The sequence below is a fragment of the Myotis myotis genome, unplaced genomic scaffold (genome assembly GCF_014108235.1).
Source record: "Myotis myotis isolate mMyoMyo1 unplaced genomic scaffold, mMyoMyo1.p scaffold_m19_p_14, whole genome shotgun sequence".
Taxonomy (NCBI): domain Eukaryota; kingdom Metazoa; phylum Chordata; class Mammalia; order Chiroptera; family Vespertilionidae; genus Myotis; species Myotis myotis.
Genome location: NW_023416318.1, coordinates 17,205,917 through 17,231,577, shown reverse-complemented (window position 1 = coordinate 17,231,577; position 25,661 = coordinate 17,205,917). Strand labels below are relative to the sequence as shown.

At 46.4% G+C, this 25,661-nt stretch overlaps 1 protein-coding gene across 2 annotated transcripts in view; it reads right to left on the bottom strand.

The window, feature by feature from the left end:
* Window positions 1-25,661, bottom strand: part of SPRED2 (sprouty related EVH1 domain containing 2) — a 116,083-nt gene that overhangs the window by 69,742 nt on the left and 20,680 nt on the right. Inside the window, exon 2 of one of the 2 annotated variants that reach the window (XM_036334322.1) lies at window positions 7,695-7,838. The exons of the other annotated variant lie outside the window; for it this stretch is intronic. Within the exon in view, the coding sequence (XP_036190215.1) occupies window positions 7,695-7,838 (144 nt within the window). The remainder of the gene's footprint in view (window positions 1-7,694; window positions 7,839-25,661) is intronic. 2 annotated transcript variants of the gene reach the window in all.

The window sequence follows — 25,661 nt, the reverse complement described above, 5'->3', positions numbered from 1 at the left end:
GAGCACTTTAGAGGCCACGTGAGAGGGTGCTCTTCCAGCACAGCTCAGAGGCACTCAGCTCAGCGGCACAGAATTGAACCCTCCCTGGCGTCGTGTCCCAGCCTGCACCAGCAGACGTGTCGATACTAAACAAATGCCTGAGCAGGACGGACCAGCGCGCACATGGACTGGTCTGGGCAGCGCAGGACACCCGATGTTAAACACCCGGCTCTGGAGTCGCACCCCAAGTTGTACTCTGTGCCCCACTGATTTCTAGCTATGAGGTCATCTTTTTTTAACTGTCGTTTCTTCATCTGCAAAACAGAAAAACAATGACACCTGCTCTGGAGTGTCTAATAAAGCACCGGACACAGAGTAAGCACGGAATAAATGCTGGTTCTCTGGTGGGTTATGCCAGCAAAGGTTTGGTATACCCTGGACAGCAGTGTGGACACAATGTGTCAAAAATACCAAGTGCCTCGGTGCAGGGCTACTCTGACACTGATGACAGAACCCCCACCCCCGGGCACAGGTGCCCAAACAGAGAAATTCCACCACGTAATATCCTTTGGCAAATGACAATTAAACAGTCCAACAGGTTCTTCCTGGACCTCTGAAACTCCTCCTTGCAACAGGGGATTGTTTGCGGCTTTCAAGCACCAGTGGAATTTCCCCCCTTTTCCTGAAATTCCACCCCAACATCAGGAGGTGGTTGTGGTTCTGTACTTCTGTCCGTCTCAGTGCAGGAGTTTCCTAAGCTTCACACCCACCTCGCGTTTGCCCAAGATATATTTACACTTGAGTAACCACGCCAAAGGGCGGGGGGGACCCGGGGACATGGGACTTGTCTGAAATAGTGGCTTTCCAGGCCGCTCTGGGTAGTTCTTGGGCAGCTACTGGAGCCTGACCTAGGGGTAGAAGAGCACTCTAAACAGGAAAATAAAATGAAAAGGCCCTCTGGACACCACCAAGCCAGCAGGTCCCAGGCTGACAGAAGGGAAAGTTCTGAATTTTGAAAGAAAGGGTTCCAGTAAGGAGGCTGGTGTACAAAGCAGACTGAAAAGAGAAAGAAAAGAAAGGAAGAAAAGGAAGAAAAGGAAGAAAAGGAAGGAAGGAAGGAAGGAAGGAAGGAAGGAAGGAAGGAAGAAAAATTAAGCCAGGAGGGGTGCTTTTGAAAGGATTTTTAAAAATTCCTGCTGCTGCTTATTAAGTTATTAACTCCTGCGTAGAAGCAGGCTGTCCCACCCACTGCCCTAGGCAGTCAGTCTTGTTAGGGCTGGGTCACCCCCTCCACCCAGGCCACCTGGGCAAGGAGTCTCCCCGACCCCCTGAACCCCTGCCTCTGGGACCATATTTGCTTCCAAGCCACACTGGCAGCTGACCCCACAGTATATAGACTGGCAGCTCTGTCCTATAGAAATGTAACATGAGCCCCATACACATTTGCCCTTATTTTTTTAGTAGTCACATTAAACAAGTAATAAAAAACAGGCAACACTAATTAGAATACTATAGCTGACATAATCCAATATATCTAGAATATTTTCATGTCAACAAGTCATCAAAAAGAAAGAATTACTAATGGGATAGTTTACATTCTTTTTTGTAACAAGGCCTCAAAATCCGAAGTGTATTTTACACGTACAGCACATCTCAGCTCACACCAGCCTCATTTCAAGGGCACGGCAGTCCGGGCGGCTGGGGGCTGAGGAATTGGACAGTGCGGGTCTTGAGAGCAGCCGCCAGGGTCTGGTGCAGGAATTTCCAATCCAGTCACCTGAGTCGCCAAGGGCAGAGGGATGGTGCCTTGTGCAAAATCTGACATCCCAGCCCCACCTCAGAAGGCCTCAGTAAAAGGCAGCTGGCTTCCCTCCAGTTTCCGCTGCGGCACAAGCCGCCACCCACGCAGCCGGTCCCCACGGCCTCTCTGCAAGAGTCATACCAGAAAGCTCACATTGAACAAATAACCCACCAGCAGGCTAGCTTGGGCTGTCAGCACAAAGAGCAGGGGAGCCAAGACAGTCTCCCACAGGCAGGTGGGCCCACTGGGTAACGAGCAGAATGCCCTGGCCTACTTACCTTGTGTCTATCTGGCCTGGACGTGTCCACACGGCTTTTTGCTTTTTCTTTGTGCACAGTCATGGGCACCAAATATACTCTAATTCCCTCATTTGTGACAGGAAGAGGGAAGTAGGGGCTCTGTTTCTAGTTGAAAGACGTTGTAAGAACACATTATGGCCCAACGAGGGGTATTTTGAACACTTCCGAGGGGCAGCGGCCTTTCTGGAGCCATTATTCCCTGGTGGATATTCAGCAGGGCGTTTAAAATGTCCCCAAACAGGGCCCTTTGCAGCAGTCACACTATCTCCCTCGGACTCTGGCCAGAAAGAAGCCACCTTTACCCGGGAGGAGGGGGCTGAGTGCCCATCAAAACCTGCTGCAGGTCACTCCCCCCCTCCCTGGGTTTCCCAGGCTCCGGGCTAAGAAGTCTTTCTGGTTTAGCCTTACTTGCTGGGGTGTCTAACTGAAATCTCTCAAGGGAAAAGCCTGACACACCAGGATGGAAAAGTTATCTTATCATTTGGAGAAAATAATTTAGGGCTGGGTAGATAAACATGTACAGGAAATACTTCTATAGAGGTCTTGATCCTCTGAAGATTAATAACCCACGGAACTGGAGACCAGCTTCAAACTCGGAGGAAATAGGCAAGTTATAAAAACAGGAAGAACGGGAAGTTTATTTTTGGATGAATATTTGTTCTAGTGAAGCTCTTGATACTGACACAAACCTTGATCCGCAGGTCATTTGCTGCAGCTGAGCAGCTGCGGAGCATGTTTCCACAAGCTGTCCCACCAGAGATTTCCGGGTCTTTCTGGAAAGGGCCTCGCCCCACGCCTGCAAAACATCTGCCTGGCTGCCACTGGCCCCGAGGACTCCTTTCTCCTTCATTCCCGTGGCTGAGTAGAATCTCCAGCCCAGCTAGAAACCTCAGCCATTTCCAACCACCCCCTCCACCTTCGTCCCCGGTGCCCAAAGCTGGCCATCTCCACCGGGTATAGCTCTTGTATCCGCCACGTCTGTACCAGCATGATCTGATCAGGCTCCCTCCATGGACGGCCAGCCTAGCCTCCCCTGGTCTCACCAGCCTCCCAGCACCCCCGCCACATACCTTCCATGGCTCCCCACTGCTTCTAGAATAAAACCAGATGTTCTCCAGTTTGACAGACAGCTCTTCACAATCTGGCCCCACCCACCTTCAGAGCCCCATCTCCACATGCAGGACTGGCTACAGGATGTGCAGAACCCAGTAGAAAATGAAAATAATTGATGGGGCTCTTTGTTCAAAAGTTGAGGATTTCAAGGTGGCAACAACATAAACCAAGTATGGGGCCCTTCTAAGCACAAGGCTCTGTGTGACCACGTAGGTTGCACAAAACTGAGGCAGGCCCTTTCCTCCCTCAGATGACACCAGTAGGCAACAGATGCTGCCATAACTGGGAAGAACCCTTCTCACCTGTCCTCACCCTCACTGAAACTCATCCTGTCCCTCAAAGAAGACTTCAAGACAAGGAAGCCAGCTTCCACCCTCTCATGTGAGGCGTTCAGATACTCCTTCCACCGAGCTCTCTGGCCCTGAACTATCATGTGGTTATTTATTTACCTAGCTCTCCTCCACGCCTTAATTAGACCAAGAGTCCCAAGGCCTTGGGTCCATTGCTTAGTCATTCTGCGCCCCCCCCCACCCCGCCCCACACACATCTTTCATGAACAAAACTTGGTACACATTAGGTCTGCTATAAATTTCAATTGAATGGCCACTTATAAAGCCCATGACCTTGCCAAGTGACCGATGAAAGGCAAAATTAAAAATTCCCCGAGGATCTCGCTTGTACATAAGAGGAGAAGCCCCAGTTCAGTGGAGACTGAATACACAATGAGCTTGAGGGCATCTGAACAGGACTTCCATTAGCCATCATTATGAAACCTACCGGCCAGACACAAAGGCTGCGCGTGTTGACTTTGGCAGTGACTTCACAGTGGCCTAGCTGGCATAGTGGCAGAGAACTCACCACCTTCCTAACTGCTGCCAGCACCATGGGGGGCGTGGTAGAGGGCTGGGGAACAAGAGAGCCAGCATTGCCTTCTTTCCCCTGGCTTCCCCTGACACAGGGGCGGGCAGAACGCGGAGAGGAAGACAGCGATCAATGTTTCATTTCATTCCCTACCACTGCCATGGGGATGGGGGGGGGGCGGGTCTTCTGACTTGGAAACTTTACATAAGATCTCATTTCCCTTGAAGTTCCTTTTGGGCAAAGAAGCAAAATGAGGCAGCAAGCAGAAGAGATAAATGATGACCACCACTAACCCCTAAATGGGGACACGCTGTATTATTCTTTAAGAGGAAGAAAAACATTGGAAATCCCAAATAGCTTCCTAAACCTTCCGGCACAGTTGATTTTTCCAGCAATTGTCTACTGATTGTGCTCATGGGAGACAGTGAGGCAGAGAGCGGGGGCGATATTGTATCAGAAAGCACAGGCATTAACTTTGTGTGCCTTCGGATATAGGTCTTCGCTGAACTTTAGTCAAGGAACTTTCCCCCTGCAACTGGCCGGTCAATAACACAGAGTAGCAGCTAGCATTTCCGGAGCCAGTACTCACTAGGTAAGGGCCGGATCAGCTATTCCCCATCACGTCTCTCCTGGCACTGGGGACAGCCTGTACTTTTCTTGCTCCCTGGTGTCCCTGCTTATTGTGATGCTCCCTCTTAAGAATGTAAGGTCAGCTCTGATCACCCAAGACCCAGAACAGTGCTGTCGGCCGAGAAAGGTCTGAATGTAATCATAACTTGTCAAAAATACGTCATCTCCATCCGTACAGTACGGTCCACATTTTAGAGAGGAAGAGAAATCAAGTAACAGGCTCTGGCTGCCTGTCTCAGGAGGGACATTTCAGGTTTGGGCCCTTCAGCTGTCATTCTCTATGTTTAGGGCACTCTTGTTTCAGAAGTCCTGAGCATAAAAGTATCTTTTAAAATGCCCACTTTGGAGACCCGCTCTCCCTGCCACCCAGCAAACATTTCCCATAGATGGTTCTTAAGGAACTTTCTCTTTTTTGTTTTCCTTTAGTTAAAGCTGCTTTTACTGTTACAGAAAAATACTTTGATTGGGAAACATTCAGTGAATACCATAAACATCTAAAACCTCAAGGAGGGGGCCAGGGGGCCCTTCCCTCCACGGCGACAGGATGATGTTGTGGGGAGTGTCCTAAGTCTCCTGCGTGCTGTGGGCTATGTGGTAAGTATTCCATCCACATACCCTCAGTGTTGGTCACAGAACACTGAAGACAAACTCCACAAATGGCCTCCGGAACAATCTCCTCCTTTGTCGGTATCTGCAACCTTGGTTGTGCTTTCTCTTCAAGAAACATACGCACTGTCCTTCAGCTCTGACCAGCGTAAAGGTGGTATGAGCTCCCTCCAACAGAGGCTTCTCATTTGCACATCTAATCATTTGTACCCTTCAAGGTTCGTTTGTTTTCTTTCCCCCCACAAAATAAGGGAAAACACACCCAGGTTTCAGTTTATTCAGGGAAGAGCTACAGCTAAATCTATTCAATTCTGACACTAGTAAGTAAAAAAACAACACAAAAGTTTCAAAACATGCCGGTAAATGATTCAAAATTATTTCTGAAGTGGGTGTGTTGGAAAGATTAGGTAATGTGTACATGTGAACGCCAGAGCGTTTGGCGAAACAAAATCAGAAAGAGTAAAGTGACCAACTCTATGCAATATCTATTTCCAACTTAGGCCTACCAGTTTAGACTATTAACCAAAAATGCAAATTTTAACCTAAGCACATACATAAGTTTTTGTAAAAAGCAACTTAAAAACACTGAAGAATGAGGGAGAGCAAAGACCTAAAAGCCACCAGGAATGAGCAAGGAGGCTCTGAAGGACAACGCCAGGTTTCAGTGCGTTCCATGGCCTAAAAGAACCAGGCCAGTGCCACACCCACGAGCTATGTTCAGTCCCTTATTTTACTATAACATGTCTCGGGGAGAAGTTCAACCTGAGTGAATCCAGAGCTTATGAAACTCTGAATGTGAGCCCTCAAGGTAGGGATCGCATGTCTCCCATTAGGGGCAGAGCCAAAGACATTATCAGTGCCCAACAAATGGCTAGATGGGCGAATGAGGTAATGCCAGCCCAAGGCGCCATGTGGGCAGGCCGCCCCGCCCGGCCTGTGTGTGCCTGTCTCCCAGCTAAGCTCCTACTCCATCCAAGGCAGCACTCAAATCCTCCAAGGGCCACGGACTGGTGGCTCCATTTTTTTGTGATTTTTTAAAAATATTTTTTTTATTGATTTCAGAGAGGAAGGGGAGGGAGAGAGATAGAAACATCAATGATGGGAGAGAATCATTGATAAGCTGCCTCCTGCACGCCCCACACTGGGGATCGAGCCTGCAACCCAGGCATGTGCCCCAACTGGGAATCAAACCATGACCTTCTGGTTCATAGGTTGACCCTCAACCACTGGGCCACACCAGCTGGGCTTTTTTTGTGATTTCTTGAGCCCACAGCGAGGAACCTCATGGACAGCTCCACTGTTTGCCCTGGTGAGGGTGACAGGGAGAGGGCCTGGCTTGGTCTCCTCACTGGCGTGTTTACTATGTACCCTTAAGGGCTGTCTGTTATCAATGGGGCTGGAAGTCCCTCAGTCCCCTCCAAATACTACCAGTGTAGACGAGGGACCAAAACCAGGGGGTGGAGGTAGGGAAGCAACTCTTCCCCCAAACACACATTCCCGATGTGCTCTTGATTTCCTAGGTACCCAAAGCACAATGCAAACCCTGAGCATGTGATCCATTATTCTATTAATTATCTAGAATACATTAGCCCACTCTCTCCCCATTCTCCTGGGCTTAGGAGTCAATTGCTCTTCCGGGCAGCCACCGATTCAGCCCATACCTACAGACTGTGCAGGCACATCACCTGGAAAGCTGATTCTGGTTCAGTAGGTAAAGCGGGAGAGTCTGCATTTCTAATAACTCCCCAGTGATGCTCGCCCTACATAGGGAGCTATGCCTGGGAATCCTGGCGGGTCAGGCCCCTCACTCTCACCTTCCTCCGAAGGATGAGAGGCCCTTCACCAGCCTCAGGAATCCACCAGGGAATTCTCCCCTGTTCTCACCCAGCAGATGCCTCATCCCTCTTCCCAGAGAAGTAACCATAAATGATATATCAGCCTTTGGCTAGGGGGTAGGGGAATATCTTGCCTTGGGAAGCAGTCTTTCCTTTGAATAGTAAAAATTCAGGAGATACCCTACTTTTACAATTAAGAAAGAATAATTTTGCTCCATTACGTTCCTCTTACCTCCCAAAAAAGTGTGTTAAGGGAAGATGACTCAGATTTTTGAACTTTTTGGAAGGAAGATGATAAAGAAACTCACAGCTCCTTTGAAAACATAACACACAAGGTCCAAATTTAAACTCTGTTCTAGTTTAAACATCACAGTCCCCATAAAGAAGTACCTAAAACCTTTGTTTTAACTTGTCAAATAACAAATTTCTAAGACTTAAAAGCATAAAACCTTCTCCACCCTCCCTAACACACACCTAAAAAGAAATGTAGATTTTTGTGCCTCCACCTCATAGGAGGGGAATGCCAGTGCCCTCTCATTGTTCAGCTAATGTGACAAAACAAACAATTACCCAGAAACTCTGGCAGAGCTGTCAGCAAGGTACAAGTTCAGACAATAGCTGAAGGTATTTCTTTTTTGGTTCAGAAGTGGAGTTGCTCTAACTTGAATGTACAGATTTTGAAAGAGCTGGAAATTCTGCCAGAGTAAAACTGCACTGTAAGAAGAAGAAAAAAATTGGAATACATTTTTAAAATCTGGAAAGTAAAGGAAGTTTGAAGAAACATTTAAAACAGATGAGCAAAAGGATTAATACTCCCTGGGATCGAACGCCCAGAGATCCACCAGTGCTGACAAAGACACGGGCAATCGAGGGGGGTGGGGGTGGGGGGTCTTGGTTAGGCAAAGCTGAGATGGATACCCTGATATACATTACCCCCTCCCACGTTCAGACTCATCCTGCAATTTGCAGAGTCCAGAGCCCTCCTGGGAGATTCCAACACCTACAGAAATATCTGATGGTCCGAGCAGAGGACCCAAAATCACATTCAGAGAGCAGGAAGGCCGATGAGCCAGATGAGGCAAAATAAAGGAAAAGAGAAGTGTTTCCATAAATAGCCAAGGCTGCACCTGGACCCAGCCCTTTGCCACAAGGTCATGTGGCACAACTGAAAGAACTGTATCACCAGAGGCCAGCAGCTCTGCTATGGAAATCCCCACTCCAGGCTCTGGACTAGAGGGGGAGAAGGGGGTTTCCTCTGTTCAAGGTCAAAGAAAGGCAGTCCTGCCATAGGTCAAAAGCAGTCCTGGCCATTGACAGGGCCTGGAATGAAGGAGCAGTAAGTGGAGTATGGCCCCACCTGTGGGCAATAAAGACAAAATTGTCAAGGGGGGCAGCAAGGAGAGTGGCTGGAGTGGGGGACCTACAGAGAGAGAGGTGCTGGTGAACAGCCCAGAATCTGGATCTGGACTGCCTGCGTTCAAATTCAGACTCTTCTGAGAGCTGTGTGACCTTGGGCAAAGTACCCAATCTCTCTGTGCTTCTGTAAATGGGGATGCGAAAAGAGTACTTACTTTATCGGGTTGGGAATGATTAAAAAGTGTTAAGTACCGTGAAACAATACTGGCCACATGGAGACACTATATAAATTTTTGCATATTTGTTTTTCCCTATGTTTTCTAAAATAAGTCATATTAATTTTATCACCAGAAAATTGATTGCTTTATTCCCCCATACGGGCCCCATCAGCTTGTCACTTGTCACTCACTATCTTTGACCCCTCCTGCCAAATGGCACAAACCCATCTCAATACCCATACATATACATGAGAGCGGCGATTTTCAACGGGTGTGCTGCGAGAATTTTAAAAACATGCAATACCTGACTACTTAGGGGCACTGACCTCTTTCCCCTTAGGTTGTCAAATAAAAAAATGGTAACAGCCATATGGTGTGAATGCCCTGTCCTTGAGCCATAAATACATAGGTCATATAATAGAGTTGTATCTTAGAGATCATGTCGCATAATAACGTTGCATCTGATTGGTTAATTCTTGATACCAGAAATCCTTATATACAAGTATAGGCACCTGATTTTTTTTTCTTTTTAAAAAATATTCGTATTGACTTCAGAGAGGGAAGGAGAGGGAGAGATAGAAACATCAATGATGAGAGAGAATCATTGATTGGTTGCCTCTTGCATGCCCCCCACTGGGGCTTCAAGCTCACAACCCCAACAGGTGCAGATGGATGCTCAACCACTGAGCCACACTGGCCGGGCAGCACCTTTTTTTTTTTTTTTTTAAAAAGTCACTTTGGAGCAAGAAGGGTAGGCAATTACTATTATTTTATTTAATTTTTTTGTAAATCAAAATCATACCTATTTTTTGTCAGGTTGGCAAAAAATATATTTTAGAATTTTAGTAATTAGTTTGTGTGTGCCATGAGATGGGTGCACTAGAGTGATCAACATGTGGAGTAGGTCCGTCAGCACTGAAACCAGGGCAGGCAGTGCTGGGCAAACAGAAACTGTGGGTCAACTTAACATATCAATAAAGGAATAAAGAAAACAAGAGTCGTGTCTTTGACACCACAGCTCAGAAATGACCATGACCATGGCCAGTGCTAACAGTCCGGTGGAGTTCCTCGTGGTCATTTTCCTATGCACGTTTTAGGCAAAATCTGGATCATGTTTCTGTAGGTACAGAGCTCTCTATCCTGTTTTCACCCACAGCTATATTCTCTATCTTTTTAATAATTCCTTCAAAGTACTGTTTTCTGAGGCTGTACTAGTTAGTATACTATCCGGTCGTATGGATGTTCCATATGGCTGTACTACTACGTAGCGCTCTCCTAGGCCCCCTCATCAGCATTTTCAGCTCACATAACTTTTTGTTGTTGGTGTTGTTAACGCTATTACAGGTGTCCCCCATGTTCTCCCACTTTACCCACCTCCACCCAGTCCCCGCCCCCTTCTTCCTCTGGCCACACCACATTATCGTCTGTGTCCATGGGCTATGCATATATGTTCTTTGGCTAATCTCTTCAGCTTCTTTTATCCAGTCCCCCACACCCCTCCCCTCTGACCTCTGTCAGTCTGTTCCATGTATCCTTGCCTCTGGTTCGATTTTGTTCTTCAGTTTATTTTGTTCACTAGATTGCACATATAAGGGAGATCATATCTGTCCTTCTTTGTCTGGCTTATTTTACATAACTTGAAACCCCACTGCCCACAAAATGTTTTCACCTAATTATTATCTTTAAATTTCTAGAAGAAGAATATTTAGAGGTAAAGAATATGAACTTTTTTTTTTAAAAAAAAGTAATATGTTACCAAATTGCTTTCCAGAAAGGGCGCACTAAATTCTATTCCAAACACAGGATGAAAACTGCCCCCTTGCCAAAAATCGTACCAGCACTTAAAAATACTTTTCTATTTGGTAACAGTTGAAAATATGCTATTATTTCACTTGTATTACTCTAATCACCTGTGAATAGCTGCTGTAAAAATGCTATTATGTTTTAATTGCATTGCTTTAATACTTTGTGGGTTAACTATTTTGTTCCATGTTTGGCCAACTATATTGTTCTCTTTTAAATAGTTAGCCTGGCATTTGTGAAAGCATAAAGTTGTCTATATTTCTACTGGTTGTCTTAAGTGTCTCTTTTTGTAATTTCCTGAACACTTCATAGTTTTATATTGTCTATATGTCACAATCGAGGCAAACTCTTTGCCTATTTGTTAAATTTGTCAGTGGTATTATCACACAAACAGAAGTCTGGAAACTTCACAGTAATTTCCTCTGTAATTTCTTCCATACTTTTATGTGTGGATGATCCTTCCTTCAGAGATCAGTTTATCTAGCTATGTGTTCTTCTAGCTTATGTTTTGAAGGTTTTCATTTTGTTAATATTTACCTCGTCGTTTTTAAATAAAATGTGAGGCGAAGTTCTACATTTGAAGGAAATCATAAAACTCATGGTACAATGGAGTTGTGTTGAAATGAGGAAATTGTTAGAAATTAAATCCACAGGATACAAACTGGGGATTTGCATGAGACCTACTCTCAGTAATGAATCAGCTCATTAAAAAGCTGTACTTGACAATGAATAAGATTAATCAGAACTGTGCCAGGGACACGCCATCTTCCTCCTTCCCCAGGCTCTAGCCTTCCTGAGGTCGGCTTTGGAGGATGAGGGATGAAGCAGAGGGCAGCGCCACATGAGAAGGGGGGACCGGTGGTCTGACAGACCGTTTGGGGCCCAGACCTCGATGAATGAGAGACTCTACCTGCCAATAAATAACAGGAAAAGGAAACTGTGAGGAACCTGGTAAGAGCTTCAAGCAGATCTCTCCCTTGCCTCCTTTTAAAAGGCAAAAAAGATCACGGAACCAGTTCTTTTCCCTATAGAAAGTTATTGCTACAGATAGATACATGTAAAAAAAGCAGCACGTTATTCAAAATAATCCTGAGTGCAGCATTCAACCACCTTTCAGGCACCTGCACGCAGATGTGGTGCTATGGTGGGAAGCCCCTCATGTGGGAAATGTGGCGCCTCAACCCAACCTGCCCCCTCACGTGTATATTCAACCCCTAACCTCTTCCCCAAATCCAGAGCCGTGAGTGCATTTTTACTCAACATCTATGTGTTGAATAATTGTAGGTCTTTTCCTTTGTAATGATAATTAATAATCATGGGAATTACCGGCTTTAAGGAAGATTTTTTTGGTGTCTCCTGGTTCGTGGCTCCCTTCTCCAAAAAACCATCTCAAATATTGTCTTATATTAGGAAGCAATATGAACTATTGTTTTTGGAGAATCCATCCATCCATCCATCCATCCATCCATCCACCCACCCACCCACCCACCCACTAGTGGTTATTGCCAACTGTTGGGCTACTCCTGATAACGGGAACAGAAAGCCACATGCAGTCAGGGACCCAGGCTGCAATCCCAGCTCTGGCGCTTCCCAGCTGGGGGACCTTGAGGAAGCTACTTCCCCTCGGAACCTGGGCTCCTCCTCTCTAAAATGGGTTCAAAACCACCCAAATAAAAACAGTGAGAACTACTACGAATGTGTGAAAAGGACCCAGGCAAGAAAATTATAAAATAGCAATCAATGGTGGCTGCTACTTGGGGGGAAAAACACCTTTCCCTGTGTCCTCTGCATCTGTGGGTAAGCTGTATCCTCATATGTAAAATTGTCAAAGTCCAGCAAACAATTTACATTCTCATTTCCTCTCAGGTAGCTAACCCGCTAGAAATAGATCTATCGTAACCCCACAGCTAAGCAATTACACATCATTAGGTTTGGAAAGATGATTCCGCAGATGAATCCCTGCCTTTAAAATTCACAGGCATCTGGCCAAGGGTGCTGCTCTTAGAGGCCTGCCAGAGAGGGGGGTGGCTGCTGGCGCCCGGCGCTGGCCGCCCGCCTGACGGAAACCAGGTGTCACAATGAATGGTCACAGACAAGGGCTTAATGTACCTTCTATTTCAAAGCAGCCTCTATAAACCCCAAAGCCAATAATTACTTCTGGGCCAGATCTGACTGAGGGACACACATGACCTGAAGACTGATTTCTTATCATTGTACGTTCCACAGACATGGATCCGACATTCACATGACCCACGTGAACCTGAAGGGTGCACGGTGACCAGGACTTGCCACATCTAGCCATTTCCCTCGTCACCAGCTCCTCCTGTCCATCCACGTCCCCAGCCAGGCTTCCCTCATCCCATCCAGCTTCCTCTCCAGATCTAAGTGTTCAGCGTGGCTCCATCTGTGGCCCCGTCTCCACCGTCTCCACACACTCTTCACTTACCAACTGTACCATCCTGAGCGGCCTTCTCCCCACCCGTGTGCAGAATGCCCCAGTCTGTCCCTTCTAGTCTGGGTGTGGGGTTGGAAAGGCAGGTGACTTGCCTCCTGCACGGCTTACACTCCCAGAGCTCTTCCCAGCACCTGCGCTCTACAAGATGGAAGTCAGAAGGCTCTGCTACGTGGACTCTCTCACTCCCTTACCTGCACCCCGATTCTCTCCCCTCCCTGTCTCTCATGGGCTCCTGCAGTGGCCTGACTGATCTCGCTGCCTTTGACCTCCAGTGCACCTCCCACATCATTCTCTATTCCTCTTCTAGCAAGTCAACCTCTCTACACGTTTACTCAGTTTCCTTACCAGGAGAAGGGGGCATGGGTAGCACCTACCGCACAGGGCTGTTATGAGGTTAAAGGACATCGGGGGTGTCGGGCAGCTGGCACATAGTAATGAACGCCAATGTTTTTGCCTTGCAGTCACACTCCATTAAAAGCATTACAAGCCTTCAGCGGCCCCCTGCTGCTTACAGAGTCATTAACTCAGCATTCAAGGTCCTTTCTTTCCTCTGCCCCAAACCACTTCTTTTTTTTTTTTTCTAAACCTCACCTTGCAAATTACTCCACTTCCCTTCAAATACCTTTCGCTCTGGCTAATGCCTGTTTTAGAGGTCAACAGTTTGAAATTTGGAATCCGACTGTCTCGAGTTCAAATCCCCACTCTTACCACTTAAGAGCTTCCTTGGGCAAGTTATTTAAATGCTCCAGGCCTTGGTTTTCTTAGCAGGAGAGAAGCTGCCATGTGGATTACATGGGATAAGGAGGGTGCCACCTTAGCCAAGTGCCTGGGCTACAGTGAGAACTCAATGAGCACTGATTACTTTCTTCCAATTCTCCATCCATCCTTTTGCTTTATGGAGCCCATGTGTTACCTACCTGTGCCCAGAACACCTCCTGCTCTGCACAGCAAAGCCTATCCTTCAAGGCTCAATCCAAATGGCACCTTCTCCATGAGGGTTAACCCCCTAGCTCATCTCCTTCCCCTTCTAACTACCTACAGCACACCGCGCTGTTGTGGGGCACTTTATGGAAAAAGCTCCGTGGGCTTGCCCTACTGCACGCTGTCCTGTACTTGACTGACAGCACTTATGGACGGGCCCCATGTCTGATTCATCTTTGTGTTCTCCGCACAGTCCTGCGTATGGCAGAAAGTTGGTCAATATTTGCTGAGTTGAAGAACACATTTTCGGAGGAAAGGCAAGAGGGAGTTCCAAGCTTTGAAGACTAAGGACCCAGCACCACGGTGTAACCGAGCAACGGGACAGAGGTGGACTTGTCCCAGGACACACTGGAGAAGTAAAGGGTGTTTTATTCCAAAGGAGCACTGGAGCCAAATTATACAGAGTACGGTGAAGTCAGCCTGCTCTGTCTACTCCAAGGGAAGCATGCTGCCTTCCCAGAGCCAGGAGTGGCCGCCATGTCAAACACAGAAGCCACACCGCCTCTGGCTGCAAACAGCCCTCAACGCCTCCGTCCTAGGATGGGGACTCTTGTATACCATGTGCTTGAAAAACTGCATCTTTGAACCCACGAGGCTATTCTAAACTTCTAACCAGGCCTGTCTGCTTAGCAATTCAGTCCTTAAAAGCATGTGCTGGTAGCAAGTACAGCTGCATTCTTAATCACTTACACCACACAACCGACTAAAGATAGCGTGAGGAGGTCTGCCATATGCCAAATTCTTCTTTTAAATAAGAACACAAGAACCGTTCATGCGAGAAAAATTTAGTCATGATTGTCAGAAAAGGAAACAGACTTGACTTTTCTCTTTGTTTTGAATGAAATACCACAGTAGAAAAATTTCGATACTGAAATAGATGCACTGCATCTTGGCACCCCCAGGTGCCAGGCAGGCTTAAATGACCTACATGCCCGGCCTCTGGGACCCTCGCCCTGACCCTGGTGCATGCCCTGAAGATGAGCCAGGTCTGCCAGAAATCAGCCAACTGACAAACTCAGCCCTCACCGTCGCCATCTTGAACAACTGAGCAATAAGTACGTACTTTTCTCATTGGCAACTAGTTTGTGGTTGAGGACTTAGCTCTTTTTTCCCTTTTCCCCAAACCCTACCAATCTATCAAGGCAAAACTCAATTCCTTTCTTTTCCATGAAGCGACTCTCAACTGCCAAAACCAACAATTTTCAACATGGCGCACATAAACGAATTACTAAAATTCTGCAGCATACAAAAAAATACTACATTTTTTTGCCTGACAAAATAGGTATAATTTTGATTATTTAAAATTTTTAAATTTGACTAAATCTATGGGAAGAGCGGTCATTGCTCCTGACTAAATATTCAGGTTTTGCATGTTTTAAAAATTCTTGCAGCACATCAGCTGAAAAATCACTGGCCTAAACCAAGATGATTTTCCCTCTTCTCCCACCAAATTGCTACAATGTTTTTGGCACCTTTTTTTTTTTTAGCCCTTTTCTCACAACAAGGTAACATATAATTATATTTCATTCACAGACTCTGGCCTTTCTGAGTAGGCTGACAACTTCTTGAAGACAAGAGTCTTGGGCTAGTGGACTTTGTTAGACATGTCACTTCCTCCAATGCACCTGACGGGCTGTTCTCAGCATTGCAGGCGGTATACAGGTGTGGATACTTCTCCAGGGAGACCGCTGATGTGCAAACCTGGCATCAGTATCAGCGATTATCTACTGGCTCTGTCAGGTTTGGCTCTCTGATATCACCCCGACTCCTCCCTCCTTCTTAAATAGTTATATGACATTTTAATTAAATCGAACTTTGGCAGCACACAGCTATGATGATATACATCTTTAAAGTGAGCTGACCTTGGAAAATTCGCTGGTCATATTTTCATTCTTGTAGCTTTCTGTCTTATTCCTACATTTAAAAACGACCTCCTCTTAAAAATTTTGCTTGGTTTTCTATGCATTAATTACTATTTCATCAATAAACTGGGCCAGAGCTGAAAAATATATTCTCTCAATAGGACCAAAAGCACTTCTGCTCTTAGGGCCATCCCTTCTGGAACCATCCATGCTGCCCATCGAGACTGGCTGTTCTCAGGGTTTAAATGTGTGGCTGCGTTGCTGGGCTTCTTCCCTTTATTTCTGTCCTGTATTGGACCCTACTTCTTGTATTAGAGGTTCTCATTCTCTCTCTCTCTCTCTCTCATTCTCTCCCTCTCTCTCTCTCTCTCTCTCTCTCTCTCTCTCTCTCTCTCGGATAAACCCTTGCTGATACAATGTCCTTCCACTCCCTGTTCTAAGTGCAGAACTGCATCTGGAACTCCAGCCCTTAGGATTTTGCAGCAGAAACTTCCATCTATCCCACCCCCAACTTTACACCACCCACCCTGGCAGCAGTTTGGTTTCAGCTTTCTCTGCTCTGCTAAGTCAGCATTCACACACTGGGCATTGCATCTTGCAACATTTGCTTGCTATCTCTCTCAGGGAGGTTTCTGTGCTTATACTGTTTTTAGCCCTTACTGTCATTTTATGAAGAGTTTTGGGAGGGAGCAGAGATAGGTACACTTGTTCAGTTTACTACGCTTAACCAGAAGTTAAGGACTAAATGTTTACAAACAGAATTACAAGGTCAGTCAGCATGTCCTGCACCACGTTTCCCCTTCTAGCATCAAGTACAAAGACGTATAAGTACCGAGAGCTCAAGAAGTCCACCAATAACGGTGGGCCAGTATTTTCACTAACGAAATGCTAACATTTAGACCACTCGCGGATTAGGAGATGTAAAACAATGAGAATATTAACACGCACAAGCGCCTGTCAATCTGTCTCAGGTAATTCGAAAGGCACATGGGTTTCCTAGGAATGCGAACATCACCAGGAGGAGCAGGTGCTTTGCGCACAAGCCTGCAGTTGCAGGACCTCAGCTTCCAACAAACAGTCTGGAAACTGCTTCTTTACAAAACAAAACAAAACAAAGCAAAAGAATCTTTAGGGATAATGTAGTCTATTTTGTTTTGTTTTTTTACTTTTTTTGCTCAAACAGCAGTGAATAAATACGAATGGTGGTAGAACTCAAGTTCTTTGCATTTCAGTAGTCATTCATTTAGCCTTAGTAAGTACCTATGCTCAGGTACTTTCTAGGCACTAGTATACACTGGAGAAAAGGCAAATGAGGTCCCTGCTCACATACAGGGAGACAGAGCATAAAAATCAACAGGCAGTGGTAAGTCCTACACAGATTTAAAGTTGGTGATGTAATCGGAGGTGACAAGGGCCAGAAAAGGCATCCAGGAGCTGACATTTAAACGCAGATACACTTACCAAGAAGGAACCAGTGATGGGAAGAGCAGGCAGAACAGCACTGTCGTCAGAGGGAATGGCCAATACCAATACCTCGAGACAAGAGCGAGCTTTCCTGGCTTGCAGGAGAATGGTACCAGATGAGCAGAAGGTGTGATACGGGCCAAGGCAAGAATCCAGGGATTGGTAAACCAGGTCAGGAGTTTCCAACATAAAACTGCTGGAAGGTTTTAAGCAATGAGAGACATGAAGCAATGTGTTTCTGTAAAGATCATTTGGCTACTCTGCAGAAAATGCATTACACAGGGGCAAGAGTGAGGGCGGGCGCCCGAGGGCTATGGCAATGCTTCAGGCGGGAGACTGAGACTACCTGCCCAGGGGAGGCAACTGCCAGAGGGAAAAAGGACAATCTCATACTCTTATGGAGGAACAACTGACAGCCTTGTTGATGGCTTAGAGGTGGACAGGCGGTGTAGGAAAGTGGGATCAAAGATACCATGAGATGTGGGATCTGGACCGCTGAGTGAATGGTAACGTCGTGTGTCAAGACAGGGAAGGCTGGGGAAGTGGGCTGCTGGCTTGCTGTAGGGGACGGCAAGTTCTGTTTTGGACACTTAAGTTTAGATGCATGTTAGGCGTCCATGTGGCAATGTCGACACAAGTCTGGAGTTCTGGGAACGACCAGCCTGGAGAAATCCACCTGTGAGCCGTCTGCACACAGACAGTATGGAAAGCCATGGGACTAGAATCAGCCGTGGGCAAACTACGGCCCGAGGGCCGGATCCAGCCCCTTCGGCTGTTCTATCCAGCCCCCAGAGCCGAAAGAGCGGAGGGTTCTCTTGCTCGCCCCTCCGCTCCTTCACCAGCAGCAGTGTTAACATGGCAACGTTGGGAAACACGGCCGCAGTTCCTTCTTCTGAGTCCAGTTTGAGAACCCATTGTGGCCCTCGAGTCAAAAAGTTTGCCCACCCCTGGAGATGCTGCCCAGGCAGGCTGTAGAGAGAGAGGAGAAGGGGGCAGGTTTGAGCCCCGGGGGTGTTCTAGCACCAAAGGAGGTAAATCCTTAGTGAGTTCACTTTGCAAACACAGCATCTTAATACACAAGAAGTTAAACTCACACCGATGTTGTTGCCTGAATTGCAGTATTGTAAAGCAGCTGCATCTGAAGAGATGGACAATTCAGAAATTATTAGAATCAATTGGCACTGTATAGGCATGCAAAGATTCATACTTAAGATATTTATTTTGCAAGACTACAAAAGGTTTGTTTTAATATTCACCCAAAAGAGGGTTAGACAATGATGAGACCACAGGATCAAACCGAGTGATAGAAATGAACCTACCATGTTTGGGGCATCGGACGCTTCTGTCAAATTATTTATTGGCGCAACCCATACTTTTAGCCAACGCTGAACCCAATAACGTTTGATTTGCATCCAAAAGCCAAATATAGAGCCTCAGACTTCACTCAAGGTCCACCGTGAATCCTGAAAGGTCCAAGCTTCTAGGAGCAGCTGGCTACACCGGGGCAGGGCTGTACTAACCACCTATAGACCAAACAATGGTCCTCCCAAGGGAACAACTATTTCCCGAAGGGATTAAGAAGAATCAACACTGAGAATGAGATATGCTACATCTTTAGAACACAAAGACACGAGTACACTAGAGACAAATTGAAGTCTTGCTACCCAAAATGTGGTCAAAAGAGGCAGCAGCAGCAGCAGAAAACTTATTAGAAATGTGTGCTCTCAGCCTCTCCACCTCATCTGCAATTTCGCAAGACATGGGTGATTCACATACACATCGAAGCCCTAAACCTCAGGACACCTGCTCAGTACTGCACTGGTCGGAGCGATAGTCCGGTGAATACAACACTCGAACACTTTACTCCAGAAGTAGCAGCATAACCCGTTTTGGGAAAAGGAACGTTCATGCTAATCATTTCTCCTCAATTATTTTAACGATGGTGTGCAGGCAGGCAACCACATGAAATAAAGTTAAAATCTGTAATCAAATATATTAAACATATGAATGGCATGGTAACTAGTTATAAACACAAGTATAAACAACTTGCCTGTGACCAAACCAAGTTGCTTCAAAAGTTTCTCTCCTAACAGTCTCAGCAATGATAATTTTCTCGATGAGTTTTCTCAAGGAGCACACATATTTTATTGTAGATATTCACTTATGCAATACCCCTATTCATTCATTTGGCAGATACTACTTGAGATCCTATTATGCTACTAGGAGCCCAGAGCGCAAATCGCTAGGCGCCACCCACCCACCTGCAGCCCTGCCTTGACACCCGAACCTGTCCACCTGTCCACGCAGAGCTCCAGTGCACCTGGCCCAGCCCCCAAGCCCTTTGGCCACTTCAAGCCCCGCCCTCAGTCCTCTAGTGGCCCCAGGCGGGCCCCGCCTTCTCTGGGCGCTTCCCGCTTTTGCCCCATCTCCAGAGCAACGAGGCAACTCCGCCCGTCATGGCACCCGGGGAGAGTGTGGAAGCCTCCCGCCTGCTGCGCTGTGCTCCTTCCCCTGGCAGGTGGGCCACAGGGCACTCAGAGTGAGAGCGGTGGGTGGTGAAGGACTGTGAGGGGGGTGCCATGGGCTCTCACCCCTGCCCTCCCCAGCACGGGATGGTCCTGCCTCCTCCGGGGGCCTCCCCGCTTCCGCCCCGTCTCCAGAGCAATGCCCCAGCTAATATGCTAATGACCTGGTCATTACCCGTTACGGCGTATGGACCATTAGCATATTAGCTCTTTATTAGTATAGATAGATTATGCCATGCACTGGAAGCAGCAGTAAACAAAACAGGGAAATGCCCTGCCCTTCTGTAACTAAACCCTACTGTTCACAGACAGACGGTCCGGGGTCTCTGGAAGCTGGATCGTTGAAAGCACCTACCCCTGCCCACCCCCCTTCCCCATGTTTTGCACAGATTAGGGAGAAGCCAAAGGGAACAGGGCACAAATTGCAAATCTACAAAACAATGGGTCAATTTCTTGCAAATGTGGACACAGCTCAGTCATCCCATGCACCACCATCCCCAGCTTGGACATCACCCTTTCTCTTCTGCCAACCAAATCCCTCCCTTCCAAAAAGTGGCCCAGGAAACCTTTCTTGGACCAACCTCACTGAGCTCCAGGCACCTGTTCCCCAACAGACCTTTCATCCCCCCCTTTTCCTCCGGTATTGTGGCTATCTCTGGGGCAGTACAAATGCTATAAACATGACCAGAAACAATGATGATGATGATAATGGCAGCTTGCTATTATTCACCATGTGTTTTCCTCCTGTGTCTCGTGTTATCTCATTTAACTGTACCTACATTAGCCCATTTCCCAGAAGAGAAAAACTAAGGCTTAGAGTTTAAACTGCTCTAGATCACATGACTAAGAAATGGCAGAATCAGAACTCCTTATAACAATTTTCAGCTTGGGGGAGAAAAGTATGGAGCAGACAAAAATATTAGAGGAAGTCCTTTTCCAGGGAGTGAAATATCCTTTTCATTTTTCCTTTTATCATTCAAATAGCAATTAACAAGGGCCAGTCGCCATAGACCATTCTCAGTTTTCCCTCTTGGCTTAGATCTTATTTTATTCTGACCCCAAATATTCCTAACTAAAATGTTTAATGGTGATTCTTTCCTCCTTCATCACAAATCTCTCTCTCTCTCTCTCTCTCTCTCTCTCTCTCTCTCTCTATATATATATATATATATATATCTATATATAGATAGATAGATAGATAGATAGATAGATAGATAGATAGATATAGCTAATATGCTAAGTGTCCCACAGTCCAGGTAATGACATCACATAGCAATGCCTGGCTTCCTCTCCTTAGTGACTAGCCTCCTTGCAGTTTCTTCAGCCCAGGAACACGACTTGCTTTACAGCCAGGTGGAAACAGTTTACACTGTAACCAAATGTCTGTGAAGTGTTTTCCCATGCCTCATCTCATTTGATCCTCACAGAAGTCCTGGAGTAGGTAGACAGGAGACTCGATAGAATCCTGTTTTCTTTTCATTAGCCAGAAAATGCAGATTTAGAAAGCTTAGAAACTTGACCCGACTGAAAAGAAGAAATGGTGGACCTTGAAAATGACTTCAGGTTTTCTCACTGTGCAGAATATAGTCAAACACTGCTGCAGCTAAATATTTTACCCTTTGTTCTCTCCCTGAGTGATCTACAATAATAATCTGTTTCGTGTTGATATTTACTGCTGTGTTGCTGACAATTACCTGAAAGAGAAGTTGGGGTGCTTCACTGGACTGGAAAAAGTTTAGCTAAGTCAGAAAGCAGGTCTAATTAAGCAAGTTTATTCCATATCTATAAAAGGCTAATTTGACTAGCACATGCATGATACATATAAAGCTCTCGCTGGCACCAACTGCACAGGTGTGTTTTGATCTGTCATTGTCGATCGTGAATTTGGTTGACACTTCTATTATAGAGAAAGGGCGAATAGAGATATTAAAATATTTCTTCTAATTAATTTCCTTTCAATATGCACAAATCCGTGCACCAGGCCACTAGTTTGTTATAAATGCAAAGTAACTGTGAATGACTATCCAAATGAGGACGAAAACTCTCCCTAAGTCCAATCCACATACCTGAACTTAATGGGACTTCAACACCCCCAGAAGCTTAACCAGCTCTGGGGCTCCCGAGCACACGAGGCCACTTCGTGGGAGTAATGCTGCGCCACACTCTTCTCTTCTGTGACTACACCTCATTTTATAACAATGTGCAGACATTTGGTTTGAGCAAGTATAGTAATTACATTTCTCACTTTGAACTAATTTAAGCAGCTATAACAGAGCTCCTCCACCCCTCTCCTCCTACCCAGAGCACTCCTGTTTGAGAAGACCCAGGGCCTCTGCAAAGTTCCCATCCGCTCTTTCCTTCAGGCACTCTTCAAAATTGCAAAGGAATTCTCCAAGCTGACCCTCCTGCAATGACAGCACCCCCCTTTCTTTCTGGACCTCATTTGGATGATCCCTGGGGGAAGAGCAAACATCCAGGCCAATCAGACTCTCCTGCTCCCAACGGTGTGATCTGGGTTTAAATCCCAGGCCTCAGTGTCCTCATCTGTAAAATGGTGCTTCTTTCTGGCCTGGATGTTGTGGATGGGCACACCTGGAAGCCCATACTGCTGCCCTGAGGTCAGAAGATCACCCCAAGGTAGCAGTTCTCCAGAGGCCGGGCCGATGTCAGAGCCACAAACACACCCCGGAGGAAATGAGAAACCAGGATTCCTTCATCCTCTCCACCGACACACTTTCCAATCCTCCAATCCCTTCTCAAAATTCACTCTTCACAACAGTCAAGAATAACGAATTGAAATGTTAAAAACAAAACAATGCCAGGTTCACCCCTTCCTCCCTACCCCAAGTCAAAGGGCCCAGTTTTGCTAGGTGGGATCCCGTATTTCATCAGCTTGTGTCTGTGCACAAGTCTGTCTCCAAGATTGCAAGGAGGCCCAGCCGGCGTGGCTCATGAACCAGGAGGTCATGGTTCCATTCCTGGTCAGGGCACATGCCCAAGTTTAAGTCTCAATCCCCTGTAGGGGGCATGCAGGAGGCAGCCAATTGATTCTCTCATCAATGATGTTTCTAGCTCTCCCTCCCTTCCCTCCCTCTCCCTCCCTCTTTCTGAACTCAATAAAAAAATATTTGAAAGAATAAAAAAAGATTGCAAGGAACTTTTACAGAGACCGTGGCAAGGGGCGTAACTGGTTGTGGATATAGTCATTCTACTCTATGCACCACACCTGGGATGTCGACCTTTTTTTAATCTCTGGGAGGATTTCTTTAGGGAGGGGAGAATGGAATGTCAGGGGCAGGTAGCAACACACACTTCAGAAATGTGTTATTATTTCACTTTCCGTCTGCTTGCTGCAGGTGAGAGACAGGCCAGAAATAGTTAACATCAAGTTTCTCCTCTGCAGGGAGTGAGTCTGTTTCACCAGAATGGCCTGATAAAGGGAGCCGCCACTTCCTTAGCGATAAGATCTACCTTTCCTGAGAGCTTAGACCCACAGTGCGGCAGGGCCCTCCACCAAGCCACCTGGGCTTCTGGTCCAAGTCACTGGACACTACTTGGGGCAGTGGAAAGTTTAGTTCTCAAATGGGGCATTCAGCTCCTCTATTCATGGCTAAAAGTCCCACGACAGAAAGTCTATGACCTCATAGCTACTGTGAGCTAACAAAACACACACACACACACACACACACCCTCCCAAATTATGATGGCTACGTATCTCTGTATGAGTCTGTGCGTGTTGGTGGTGGGTGATGAATACCTATGGCTGAATTCAAGGAAAACACTATATGCAGTGAAAACCCACCTAATGACCATCTTTGGGGCCATTGGGTTGTCCTTATCAAGTAAAGTTTCAAGAGAAGGAGCGCTAATCTGTTGCTATGGGGCCCCAGGTGCAGAACTGCAGTAAATCAAAGAGGTGGGCGCGTGGCTGCAAGGCTTCTCTCTGCTCAGGGCAGGGGAGGGGGTGCCGCCTACTTAACGCAGTTTTATGCCGCGTCTTTGTGTGTAGTGACTGTCACACACACCCTCGTTCACGTGCTTTGCAAAGCTAGATTTTGGTGTCTGGTTTGTCTGAATCAAAAGGCCAATTTGTACTTATTCTCTCTGGCTGGATCACATCTGTCCTTTCACCTGTGAAGACACTGTATCCGCTCACACTTCACCTTGGGAACACAGGTAGCTAATTCCCCAAAGCTCCATTTTGAGGATGGTTCTCCTCTGGCTCTTGGGACTGTCTTAAAATACTAACACGAGAGTGTGACCCTCTAGTAATAATTTTACTTTCCAGAATAAATAAATAAATAAATAAAATGTCAAAAGCTGGGCAAGGAAGCCAGAGAACTAAAGGAACAAGAAAAAAAAAGTTACCAAAATGCTCATGACACAGTCAGTGTGCAGGGGTCCTAATCCAGCTACCCAGGCCACGCCCCTTTTCTTCCTCTTCTCTTCCAGAGTCCCCTCTGGCACCCAGTTCAGTCACAAATCCTTAGTAGGGTCTCACAGAATCTTGGTATTCAAAGAACAGCGGGTATGTGGCCCTAGATCCCCCACGCCCGTTCCATTTGGCTAAGACAGGATTTATCAGTCTGTTTCCAGCTCCAAAGATAGTTCCTCACAAAACCTTGCTTGCTGGTTCCTTTTCAAACTGCTTATCAGGGGGGCACAATCCTTCCCTTCAGTCTAGACCTCAGGCCCTCTCAATAGGCTTTAAGTTGCAACTGCTTTCCAGGTGCCAGTAACATCCACCTGGCAAGGATTAGGCACCTCAATATGCCAGACACCGCAGCAGGCATTTTCAGGTGTAGTCTAATTGAACCCTCACAAGCCTCATATTATTAGTTCCATCTGACAGATGAGAAAACCAAAGTTTGGGAAGAGAAATATGCAATATAAGGGGCAGAGTCCGCCACATCTGAGGCTCGGGCTGTTTTGATAATGCCACATGATTCCTATAGGAATTCCCTGTATACCTTCTTCTCTGAATTGGTCAGAGCTCCAAGCAAAATGCTCTGACCAGACCCACAGTTCCCTTCCAATGCTTGTGTACGAGATCCCAGATTCCAGTCCCTGGAATTGCCAGGTTGTTTGAAATCCTTCTTCAAATAAATAAATATTGTCTAAACACTGGCTTCCACCATAAGTCCCACTCCTTAATCCATACGCTACACAATTAACAGTGGCTATAGTATCTCAAAAACAGCTAGATGCCATTTACAGAGGACCCCTTCATGGACCCACGCGTTTACACACACACATCACCTGACTTAATACTCAGAGCAGCCCAGAAAGGTGGGTTTTACGGTTCCTTTTTTACATTCGAGGACTCTGAGGCTTTGCAGGGTGCAGGTAACTTACCCCTGGCCACACAACAGATCAGCAGCCGAGTGACATTCACACCCAGGTCTGTCTTAGCCGAGAGGTGCGCTGTTTACCACAATAGGCACTAGCCACCCCTGGCTACCGAACACGAACACGGGAAACACACCTGGTCTGAATGAGATGTCCTAAGTGTAGAATACACGCTGCATTCCAAAGGTGTAGTGCAAACACAATGCAGAATATTTAATACTTTTTGATACCGAGTACATGTTGAAATGACAATTGGGAGATATACTTCAATAAAAACATGTTAAAATTAATTTCACCTGTTTCTATTTAAACAACAACAAAACACTGCTACCCGCACATTGAAAAACGCTTACGCGGCTTGCACTGTACAGCACTGGTCTAAAATCTATGGTCGTTATTTGCCGGAAGCCGGTCCATCCTTGCTGCTTGACACAGTCGCTGCAGGATAGAAACATCTGCACAGCATATGTTTCAAGGGACCTGGCGTATATAGCATACTGTTCTTAATATGTTTGCTCCCCTTA